Here is a 12348-nt window from a genome sequence, read left to right as displayed (position 1 = left end):
GGTCCTCAAGGTTGGGTGGTGTCTACTGGGACATCCCAACCGTCTTCCCTCCAGACCCAGAGTTTATATCCCAATATGTAAAGGTCTGGGTCATAGCTTAACAGAGCCAAAGATTGTCCTTTGCTTGACCCTTAGGTTGATGCCAAGGCCCAGGGCCAGCCTAGTGGCTATGGGGCCAGGAGATGGTCAGGCTTACACTAAGATGGTAAGTGGCCTGCTGGGACACCGACTGAGTCTGCGATGCTCTGGGCACTTTCTATATCACTTTAATATGTTTATTTACTTATCTTTTTTTAGGTTTTTTTTTTTTTTTTTTTTTTTGGTCGCGCTGCTCAGCATATGGGATCTTAGTTCCCCAACCAGGGATTGAGACCGTGTCCCCTGCAGTGGAAGTATGGAGTCTTAACCACTGGACTCTCAGGGAAGTCCCACTTTGATTTATGTTTAGTTGTTTTCTGCATTTGTGATTTACTAGCTTCCTTTCTTCCCTCTATCTCCCCTTCTTTCATCCTTTCCTTTTCCAATGCAGCAAACTCTGAGCCGCAGTTCTGTGCTCTGCCCTGTACTGGAGACAACAGCACATTCTGCTCTAGGGTTTTAAGAGGAGTTGGAGGGAAATAAGAGGGAAGAGGAGGCAAAGGAAAGAAGAGAGTGGACAGAGGGAAAAGGGAAGAAGAAGAGGAGGAGGAAGAAGAAGAGAGAAATGGGAAAGAGAGGCAGAAGGAGCAGGAAAGAGACAAAAGAGAAACAGCGGATACAAGGAGAGAAGGGAGGGCAGGAAGGGGAAGAAGAAGAATAGAAGGAGAAAGAGGCAGAGGAGAGCAGACAGGCCCCTGGGGAGCTAGCATGTCTAGGGCCCCTCAGCCAGTCCTGCTGATTCAGAGCTGGTGAAGATGCCTAAGCCCCAGTCTTGCCAAGGGGAGCTCGTGAATAAATACCTCTGGGTAGGAGCAGATATCTGTAAACACAGCTGAGGAATTGAAAGTCAGGTTCTTCAAGGGTATCGACTTGTCAAAATCACACCACAGCTGCGGATTAAGAAGAGAAAAAAAAGAACAACAAAAAACAAAACAAAACAAAACAAAAAAAAAACACAGGAACAACAAAGTCAGTGTGAGCTGGAGATGGAGTCCTGTGCTATCGCTGTGGGGCTTCGGCAAACGCCTGGGGCAGAAAGGGCCCTCGAGGGGCTGGATTTCAGAATGCAAGCCCAGCTGGCACCTTCTGTTTCGTTTTAAAGAAAGGACTGGCTCAGAAAAAAATTTTACAAGCCAGTCATGAAACTAGGGTAAGGCTGCTCCACCAGCCCCATCATGGAGGGTCACTGGAGTGCGCTTGTGGGGCTTGGAAGAGAGAATCAGGTGGGGAACGCTCACAGCCTGTCTCCACATGAACAGCTGGGGGGACTCGAGGGACCCACAGGGCACGCGTTCCAGAAAGACTCTTAGCACTGGGGTGGTGGGCATTTCCTAGGCTAGAAGTTGCTGCAGGAGATCTTGCGGCACTCAGAAGAGAATAGCTACCGCTGGCTGAACGCCTAGGCTGCGGCAGACACTTGTCATGAAAAGGGATCACAACCCCCTTGTGATGTAGCTACTACTTTTATCCCCATTTTACAACTGGAAAATATGAAACTCTGAGAAATAAAGTAACTTGTCCAGGGTCATCGAGCTGGTAAGTGGTGGAGGTGAGATTTGGCCACAGGTCTATCTGACTCCAAAGCCTCTGAACTTCCTCCCACAACACTGTGGGACAGTTGGCCCCAGGGGCAACCCTGACCTACAGCCATTGGGATGCCCCAGAAATATCTGACTCATCAAGAGTTGAGATCCTGGCTGCAGCTCTGCAGTCTGTAATCAGTGACTAAGGACTTCTGTTTTCAATTGCCATCATCTATAAAATGTTCACTAGGTGATGAATTTAATTAGACTATGATTCCCCTTTTCTTTGTCCCATAGTCTCTTTACAACAAGGCCAACTGCAGAGCTCGAGCAACGTGGACACTAGGTAATTATTGGTCCAGTGTGAACAATGGATTTCAGGCAGTGTAAATCTCTGACTTACAGGCTGACAATTGTGGGGGCCGAACAGTTGAGCTCCCTGAACACTTGCAGACCCTCCCTCAGGCCCAAAGGACACAATGATGGTTTTGGCCACAAGATGATGCCTTAACTAGTCTCCCACAATGCTCAAAGCCCGGAATCATAAATTTCTCCTAAACATCTAGGTTCCTAAACCATGGACAACACAAGACTACTGGGATAGACACAGAAAATGCCTATAGCTACCACATTACCATTCTAGAGAGAATATGAACTCACTGAAGCATGGGTCACCAAATTAAAGACAATGATAAATATGGCAGTTGGAGATTCATCCGAGTTCGATGTGTCATTTCCAGTATGAACACTTAGAATGTCATAGGCAAGATGCTCAACCTTCCTGAAAGGCAGCTTCCTCATCCGTTACATGGTAACAGTAATACCTACCTGTGGCACATAGTAGGTGTTCAATAAATGACAGCTACTTATTTCCATTCTCCCCTCTCCCCCTCCCAGAGATACAGTTGGGCTAACGAGAATGAGCGTGAGTCATGGAGTCAGACAGACCTTATTAGCAAGTTATTTCAATTCTCTGAGCCTCAGTTTCCTCAGCCATAAAGTGGGGATAAAGTGACTTACCTCACGGGGTTTATGTGAGGACTAAATACGGGAAGCACAGACAGCTCCTCCTTCAGAGCATGGCACACAGCAGGTGGGAACTTAATGAGGAGTAACTCTTATTTATGACTTTAATTGTCTGGCCACTGAAAGTACAGAAACTTAAGGGCATTTGCAGTGCCTTTAGAGCAAATAGCCTCCACCACTGAGAAAAAGACCATTTTTCACCAGTAAAATGCATGGTTTTGACAGTATAGCAACGTCTTCCTTCTCTAACCCTGACCTTGGGGCTTGACCAGGTACATGAAGGCATTAATAATTAGTACCAAGGAAGGTGATGCCAGAGGCTGCAGGTTCTATAAACTCTTCATTCCTGACTGCACACTAAACACCAAAGGACTTGCAATGCTTACGATATTTAGGATGGCGCCCAGGAAATTAATCAAGATGGATGCAAAGATGATGACGTTTCTGGCCAAATAGGTCTCGTTAATCCAACAGCAGGTTTTTCGGAGGACCAGGGGCAAGCACTTGTAATCCTCTGCCGTAGTGATGAGGACCAGAGCCGAGTGCAGCATGATCAGGATGGAAAACTGGATGGCCATGGGCATCACTCTGCAGGAAACACAGAATGTTGGGTCACGTGGCGTTCATCAGGGGTCCCGCCTCGCTGTGCAACCCTGTCAATCATGTTCACAATCGCCCTTCCCCACTCCTTGCACCCAATAATTTCTCTAAAGCTCTCCTTGCCCAGGAAAGGGGCTATTAACAAGAGACTTTTCAAAAATTACATCCATCCCTATAAAATATTCTCTTGAGAAACTTTGCAATGAACATTAAATATTGGGCTTGATCTGTTGCTTCTGCCCATTTTTTCCCACTTATTTCATCATTCCTCTTTCTCACTTGGCAACTGCTGCCAAAGCAACACCCCACTGGAATTTTATCTGAGTACTCTGGCTGTGGGAGAGATCCATATGCCCTTCCCCCCTCAAGGTGGGTGTTAGGAAACACTTTCCCCCATGACTGCTCCCATGCCAAGAACTGAACCTGGCACCTCTCCACGTGGCTCGGTTTGGTTAGTGATTATCACAGTTTGCAGAGGCTACACTATGTGTTGTGTGGGAGGTGGGTATATGGGGCTTGTATTTGCCTAAGGTTTCAACATCACTCTCAGTTACACATCTGGAGCTTTGGCGCTACGTCCCATGGCAGCTCCTACCTACTGGACACCTCTGTTGGGGGTCAGGTGGTAATCTAAAACCCCATCTGCGGAAGCATCTGCTTCCTCTCCTTATCAGCCAGCTTATCACCAGGATTCTCCTTGGGACTTTATCCTTGGTTCTCTCTACTCTACCCAGCCATTCGAGTCCTCGGCTGGCACCTCAAGTTTCTCTGCCTCTGTTTTAGCCAGTGAACTGCTGCATGTTCAATGGTGTCTTGAGGGACGTGGTAGGAGGTTTCATATCTGTTGCTTCCTCCATAAAATGAAGTTCATCCCTTTGGCTTTAATATTTTGACTGGATCTCAACAAATGTACATTTAGTGAACGAAGCTGAACCCACCTTCTGTTCATTTTGGCCGCACCATGCAGCATGTAGAACTTCCCCAGCCTGGGATCAAACTTGTGCCCCTGGTGGTGGAAGCACGGTGTCTTAACCACTGGACCACCAGGGAAATTCCTGAGCCCACCTTCTGCTAGCGCTACCATTTCTTACTGTCTTGTCTAAACTTTATTTCTTATGACTAACACTAGTGTAAGTACTGTATTGAGCTCTTGATTATGTCCTTAGGCACGTGCTAAGCACTTTATATCAATACATAATATCTCATTTCCATTCCTCAGAACAAACGTAAGAGGTCTTTTGATCTCTTTTTTCACATGGAAAGTTAAGGCTCAGAGAGCAGCAACTTCCCAGGAGTTACTGAGTTGGTAAGTATTAGAGTTAGGATTGAAAGTCCACTCTGCTTTGTCACTTTGCTAAGTCTAGCCATATTGGTAAGTAATGTAGGCCCCATAATTGCAGTCATTTCTTTTGCTTCTGTGGTTTTATTAGGGAGGCATCAGGGGTACCAAGACAAGAGACACATTTTGCTCATCTTCTAAGAGATCATAATCTAGAGGGGAATATGGATATGCAAATGATGAACTGTTACATACTGTGTTGTGATAGAGAAAAGGTAATCAACAAACATGATTTAAAAAAATAAGAAAGGAAATCAAGGAAAGGAAGACTTCCTAGAAGAGATGACATTTAGGTTAGGCCTTGGAGGTTGAAGAGTAGGATTTTAGGGAAGAAAGACTGGAGAATGTGGGCAAAGTAGCAGAAGAATGGGAGGGACCAATGTGTAGACTGTCAATTTCCTCTGCGTGGTCAACCATCATGAAGGCTGGAAAGTGATTTCTACAGCCCAGATATCGTTGTTGGGAGGTTTTTTTTTCCTTTAATGCCTGCATAATTTTGATTTTATGGATCACCTTGATAGGAAGTCTCTGCAGGAGTTTAAGATAAGAACAGAAGGTCTGTGCAGCAGTGGGTTCCCAGAGGGCTCCACACAGATGGGAAACTTCCCCCCAAACAGGCTGGAAAAACACTCCCTGACAACACACCATTACTCCTGGGAGCCCAGGGGAGGCAAACGACGAAGAAGGCAGGCAGATCACTTTGTCAGGTGCTCCCAGGAGAGAAGGGGCCAGTTCCAAAGCTGATGCTGATGCAGCTTCGTAATGCGAGGCAGCCACTGAGAGTAAGAGTATCTTGTTTCAAAGCGAAGGCAGAGGCAAATCAAGCAAGGGCGAGTCTGAAAGCTGCTCAGCAGGAGACTCGAACTCTCTGATGGTCAAGGCTGCCATCTGGGTGGTCTACAGACCTCCATACTACAGTGTACCTGCCTGGCAGGTTCTCACCACTGCCTCTTCTCTTTTTCCACCTCTCTGCACCCTCCAGGCAATCCTCAAGCACATGCCCTAATCAGTCTGTTCCTCCTACCTCTGTATTTTCTCACTCTCTGGGGGTAGTAGGGCTCGGGGGTGCAGGGCAGGGACATCCTAGTCATTCTTCAAGGCTCAGTTTTCTTTGGATTTTTCCAAGACACCTGGCATCAGGTTTGTGCTTATGCTAAGCCACTTCGGTTGTGTCCGACTCTACAACCCCATGGACTGTAGCCCCCAGGGCTCCTTTGTCCATGGGATTTCCCAGAGAGGGTTGCCATTTCCTTCTTCAGGGGATCTTCCCGACCCAGGGATGGAACCCATGTCTCTTCCATCTCCTGCATTGGCAGGTGGGTTCTTTACTACTAGCACCACCTGGGAAGCCCTGGCATAAGGCTAAGTACACAGAAAGTGCTCGATAAATACTCACTGCCTTGTTTTTTGTGACAGAGACTTTCTTCTCATCAGCCTCCATAGGCTGTATTCCTATCCACCCTTCAGCCACTCTGTCTGTCCTCTCTGAGGTATCCTTTACAAGAGGAGGAAGGACCAGCCCTGCTGGTCAGCATTCATCTGGGGTGTTCAGTGGACCTGGTTCTTTCTGGAGGGCAGAGTCGCTGCTCAAGGTCAGTGTTTATGCAAAGTTCAGATGCTTTTCCTCTCCTCCTTCTAGACCCAGAAGGAAGATGGGATACTCAGGAAGCTAGAGCCTTGACTTTCCTGGTGGGAAGAGACTTGGTCATCTCCTCCCTTTGGCCAGACCATCTCTTCCTTTAAGCAAGGAAGCTCAGGTTGCCCCAGAAAGTCTTGATGGGCAGGAGGTAAAAGTAGCTAAGAGCAAAGCCCTGTGTGTTTGAACCTGTAGCTCTGAAACATAGCCAATAACACAGCTGGGGCAAGGTAGCAAATTCTTCTGAGCATCTTACTTGTTTTTTTTTCCCAGTAACTTATTTTTATCTGCAAAACTAGGATTTTTAAGTCCACCTCTTAAAGAAGGCTCTGAGGATAAAATAATAAAGCAATGTAATGCTTAGCACATAATAAGAACTCAAAGAAAACATTCATTTTCTTTCGCTATTCATGGTGAAAATCTGAAAAAGCATTTTAAAGATCTCTGGGAAGAATATTAATGGCAGGATCGGCTTCCTAAGCAAGCTACTGGCACTACATAAACTTTCCCCTGGAAATCTCTGCAGCAGCTCTTCAGCGTTCATTTATTTCTGCACATGTAAACATTATAGCATCAATTGCGATTTTTATCTAATTATAGAGCTACTCGGGCATCCAGGGGTTCTGAATTTGCTTTTGCATTGTTGATGCACATAAGAGGCAAGGAAACCTTTCATTTCTGAAATCGAGTCTGAAAATGAATGACAAAGAATTTGCAAACAGCTCCATTCAAAACATTTCTAGACCTTAAGTTCTAATTTGCCCTCTGCAGTATGTCATTAAAACAGGGTGTGGGCTGGTATCATGACTGGGCGTTTGCTGGGGAGACAGGGGTCTGGGAAATGAGTGAAAAGCCTATGGTGGCTGGTGGTGCGACAAGAAAACAGAAATGCAGACTGCCAAGATGACATTCGTGCCACACTTTAGAACTGGCAAAGAGCCCATGAGTCCAGAGGCACATCTGAGCCTCGAGGCAACCCCGAGAGGTCAGTATTTTGTAGCCTCTTGATTAGGTGGAAATACGGTGACTTAGGAAGGGAAAGGGAGTCAGAATTTATCAAAATGGGTATGGCTCATTTGATGTTTATAGCAACCCTGGGAAGCTGGCATTGTTATTTTATAGATGAGAAAACTGAGGCTTCAGAGAGGTCAAGTAAGATGCACAGAGAGAATTAAGATCGTGTGCCTCTTTCTTTCCTATGCCCTCTCTTGCTTGCTCCCTCCCTCTTTCCCCTCTCCCTTGCTCCCCTCCTCCCCTCCCTCTCTCATTACCATGCGCGCAAATTTAGATACACTGTTCTCTAATTACAAAAGGTATCTTCTGGTCTTTCCTCAGTTTCCCCTTCTGGGAGAGGAACAGCTGCAGGCATGCAGAAGTTAAAGGAAAGGGCCAGGCAAAGCACTGTCTTTCTTTGCCAGGGTCCATTAATTTTTGCTTTGGGCCTGGGAATTCGCTGTGGTCATATGAGCAAAGACTGGCTCATCTGCTAAAGAGTCCATGACGGAAGAAAGGCAACTGCAAGGCACCTACCATCTGTTCAGTCTCAGAGAATCAATCAGAAACAAAGTGAGTTGGAGAGGAAAGCGCTCACAGTGAAGAAAGGCTGGGCTGTCTGGGCCCACCGGCCACTCCGTTCCCCACATATGTGGGCTGTCTGGCCAGAGCTCAAGCTTGGAAGCTGTCTTCACTGTCAGTGCTTTCTCTTCACGGAGCAAGTGAGGTTGGGGTGCTGGCTGGTATTTCTTTCTTTTTCTTTTTTTGTCATACCCTGCACGGCATATGGGATCTTAGTTCCTGACTAGGGATTGAACTCACACCCTCTGCATTGGAAGCATGGAGTCTCAACCAGCAGGGAAGACCCTGGCTGGTGTTTTAGTTCCTGGCTTCAGCTTGTACCCCAGAGTCAGAGACGTCATCCAATCAGCTGCTAGGTGAGGTTCTAGATCTCTTGCCCCCGGAACCCAGGAATTGGGCTCAGCTTCCTTGGTCACCTCTCCTGGGAAGGCCAGCTGGGAAAGAGGGGGCACAGTGACCCCTTCTTTGGTCCCAGGCGCAGGTCCTTGGGTCCAGCCTGGGCTCCTCCTTCACTCTCATCCCCACTACATGGTCAGTCCAGGAAACTGTCAACTCTCTGTCCGAAATACGGAGCAACTTCATCCTCTTGGGCTCGCTTCTCGGCCACTGTCTGGTCCCTCTGATTTCTCACCTGGAGTTTTGCCATTGCCTCCCAAATGGTCTTCCCAACCGCAGACCTTGTCTTCTCCCATCATCATCCATCCCTTCCAAACAGAAATCCAGTCACATCCCTTGTTGGATTAAAATGCTTCCATGGGGCTGCCTTGGTGGTTCAGCAGTTAAGAATCTGCCTTCCAAAGCAAGGACACCGGTTTGATCCCTGGTCTGGAAAGATCCCATATGCCAAAGGGCAACTAAACCCAGGTGCCGCCACTGAAGCCCACGTACCTAGAGCCCCGTGCGGTAGCAAGAGAAGCCGCAGCAGGAAGTCCATGCACCGTGACCAAGAGCAGCGCCTCTCGCCACGACTACAGAAAGGCCGAGTGCAGCAACAAAGACCCAGCACAGCCATTAAAAAATCAATAAAAATTTAAAAAAAAAAACTAAAAACAAAAGCTTAAATGAAGTCTTCTCTGCAAACCAGTCACAATTCCTCTGCAAGGCTTACACATCCCTCACCTCCAGAACATCCAGTTTCCAGCTCTCCCCCTGCCGCTCTCGGCCTTCATCTCAGTCCTCTGTCACGACCGGGGAAAGAGCTTCAGGAGGTGGCTCAGGTGTCAGCGTCCCATCTGGGAAAGCTGCCCTGATTCCCCCAGCTCATCGCACGCTTGCACCATCATCAGTCATTGCACTCCGCTGCAGTTTTTCACCTCTCGGGCTTTCCCCCAGGTAGACTGTCAGCTGTATGATGCCAGGGACCGCTCTCCAGTGTCCAGCATGGACAGGCACAGTAAGTGCTCGCAGGATGTTTGTGGGGAACGTCAACTCCCTGTGCTCCAGGGTGGGAGGGTGCACTCACCAGCTGTGACCACACCCACATCCTCACTGGTGAGAGTGAGGAAGGGAGTCCAGGAAATTTGGGTAAACCAGACAGGACCCCACAAATGCACACAGCTCACCTCCCTGAGACCAACCCTTTCCCCATGATCCTAGCCCCCACATGGCTCTTGGGTAGTCAGGAGACCCATTCTCCTATGGCATTCCCTGGTACCCCATCCTGATGTACGCATGCCGTTTTTGTTGTTCAGTCGCTCAGTCATGTCCGACTCTGTAACCCATGGACTGCAGCACACCAGGCCTTCTTGTCCATCCCCAACTCCTAGAACTTCCTCAAACTCATGTCCATCGAGTCAGTGATGCCATCCAACCATCTCATCCTCTGTCGCCCCTTCTCCTCCTGCCCTCAATCTTTCCCAGCATCAGGGTCTTTTCCAATGAGTCAGTTCTTCACATCTGGTGGTCAAAGTATTGGAGCTTCAGTTTCAGCATCAGCCCTTCCACTGAATATTCAGGACTGATTTCCTTTAGGATGGACTGGTTGGATCTCCTTGCAGTCCAAAGGGTTCTCAAGAGCCTTCTCCAACACCATAGTTCAAAAGCATCAATTCTTCGGTGCTCAGTTTTCTTTATAGTCCAACTCTCACATCCATACATGGCTACTGGAAAAACCATACCATTAACTAGATGGACCTTTTTTGGCAAAGTAATGTCTCTGCTTTTTAATATGCTGTCTAGGTTGGTCATAGCTTTTCTTCAAAGGAGCAACCGTCTTTAAATTTCATGGTTCCAGTCACCATCTGCAGTGATTTTGGAGCCCAAGAAAATAAAGTCTGTCACTGTTTTCATTGTTTCCCCATCTCTTTGCTATGAAGCAATGGGATCAGATGCCATAATCTTCATTTTCTGAATGTTGAGTTTTAAGCCAGCTTTTTCACTCTCCTCTTTCAGTTTCATCAAGAGGCTTTTTAGTTCTTCTTCACTTTCTGCCATAATGGTGGTGTCATCTGCATATCTGAGGTTATTGATACTATTATCACTATAATATCATTGCCATAGCACATACAAATTTACATATATAGGCTATGCCTATCTACATATACATCTACATACACAGCATATAAGTAGCTATATTTATAGCATATACATCTAGACATATGCATATACTTTCTATTTCTTTATGTCCTTCCACTAGATGATAAGGCTCAGAAGGGAAGGGTTTTTTGATTACTGTTGTTTTGTCTCTTTCTTTCTTTTTTTTTGTATTTTCTGTTCAGTGATGTAACCTCAGCACCTAGAACATACCTAGCTCACAATAGGCAAGGGTTCCCCAGCCCCATGTGGAAGAGGTACATGGGCCTTCCTTCTCTCTCTCCCTCATTTAAAACATTTTTTAAAAAAAAATAGCAAAATGAATCATAAATACAGAAAACCACATAAGTAGAGCTTAATTAGCTATTTTTAAGTGTCTGCCTTTGTAACGGCCACTCAGTTCATGAAATAGCGCTTTGCAGGGCATTTCAAAAGTGCATCCATGTCTTCTGTTCCAGTCATGATCCTCTCTTCCCACCTTGTTACTAACTTCTTATTTCTTTATAGTTTTAGCATCCAGTTTCAGACACTATAGTTCTGTCTTGCCCATTTTTTGCTAAATTTTATGTATCTTGTAAGTCTTTATAAAAAATTTACAGGTTCTCGCTTTACCTCTTTCCTGACAATTTATTACATATTATTTATTGAGGAGTATATGCCTTTGGCACTTTCCTCAGAGGCAAAGAATCTACCTGCCAATACAAGGGATGTGGGTGGAGAAGATCCCCTGGGGAAGGAAATGGCAACCCACTTCAGCATTCTTGCCTGGGAAATCCCATGGACAGAGGAGCCTGGCAGGCTACAGTCCATGGGGTCACAAAGAGTCATACACAACTTAGCCACTAAACAAGAACAAAATGTGCCTTTGATCTCACTATTTGGATTTTTATTTTTAAAAGTTTGCTTTATTGAATATAGTTGACTCAGTGACTCAGTTTGAATCACTTTGAAGAGTGTGTATATATACATATATATATACATGTATATATACATATATATTATATATATATACATATATATAATAAACATTCTTTTATATTCGTTTCCACTATGGTTTATCACAGGTATTGAATATAGTTCCTTGTGCTATATAGTAGGATCTTGCTGTTTATTCTGGATTTTACTTTTGTGAATTCATCCAATATCTTCTGTCCCCTGTGATTTGTGCAAATTAAGAGCCCAGTTCAAAGGCCTGGCCAGACTTAGGTTTGATCCCTTTGATGAGACTATGGACTTGTGTTCTTCCATCAGGAGATAGACTGGTTGTCCTTCCTGTGTTGTCAGCTACTAGATCAATTAATTCATTGAAAGCTGGGAAATGGTGATATTTTAATTCCTAATTTCTTTACATTGTATCAGCTTGAATAATTTTATGAGTTTCCACTCACCCGATCTTGCAGTTCGTGCAGGAAAGACAGAAAAAAATAATTGTTTCCTTTTTCCTTTTCAGTGGTTTCCAATGTATGTGTGCGTTAGTTCCTCGGTCATGTTCTACACTTTGTGACCCTGTGGACTGGAGCCCTCTAGGCTCCTTGTCCATGGAATTCTCCAGGCAAGAATACTGGAGTGGGTCGCCATGCCTTTCTCCAGGGGGTCTTTCCGACCCAAGGATCAAACTCGGGTCTTGCATTGCAGGTGGTTTCGTTACCACTGAGCCACCAGGGAAGCCTAAGTATTACAAGCCAATTCCCCACCATCCACCAAAGGTTATCAACCCTTAAAAATGTCATTATAGACTCATAAAGTTTAAAATATTTGCTGGTATTTGATTGACTGTTTTAACAGTTATCCATACCACAGCTCTAATTATTCCATCTTGGGACAGTAGAAGCTTCTTCAGTGTGGCTTCTGAGTTCTTTAGAGGCGACTATCAAGCATGATGACTGTTCCATTCTATTAGGACAAGAGGTTTCAGCCTGCATGTTTTCTGCCCAGCTCTAGCATCATACATATCTCCAAAATTAAAAAACAACAAATGT

The 12348-nt window shown here is 45.7% G+C and overlaps 1 protein-coding gene across 3 annotated transcripts in view; it reads right to left on the bottom strand.

Annotated features, from left to right (window-relative positions):
• The window catches only part of ADCY8 (adenylate cyclase 8), a 231883-nt gene that overhangs the window by 49659 nt on the left and 169876 nt on the right, over nucleotides 1-12348 (bottom strand). For 2 of the 3 annotated variants that reach the window (XM_040261749.1, XM_040261751.1), the window contains 2 exons: nucleotides 3074-3275; nucleotides 939-1028 (listed from right to left, as the gene is read on the bottom strand). In XM_040261749.1, coding sequence (XP_040117683.1) covers nucleotides 939-1028; nucleotides 3074-3275 — 292 coding nt within the window. The remainder of the gene's footprint in view (nucleotides 1-938; nucleotides 1029-3073; nucleotides 3276-12348) is intronic. The other variant, XM_040261750.1, reaches the window with a different exon arrangement.

Source organism: Oryx dammah, unplaced genomic scaffold (genome assembly GCF_014754425.2).
Source record: "Oryx dammah isolate SB20612 unplaced genomic scaffold, SCBI_Odam_1.1 HiC_scaffold_19, whole genome shotgun sequence".
NCBI lineage: Eukaryota > Metazoa > Chordata > Mammalia > Artiodactyla > Bovidae > Oryx > Oryx dammah.
This window is presented reverse-complemented; position numbering and strand designations above follow the sequence as displayed.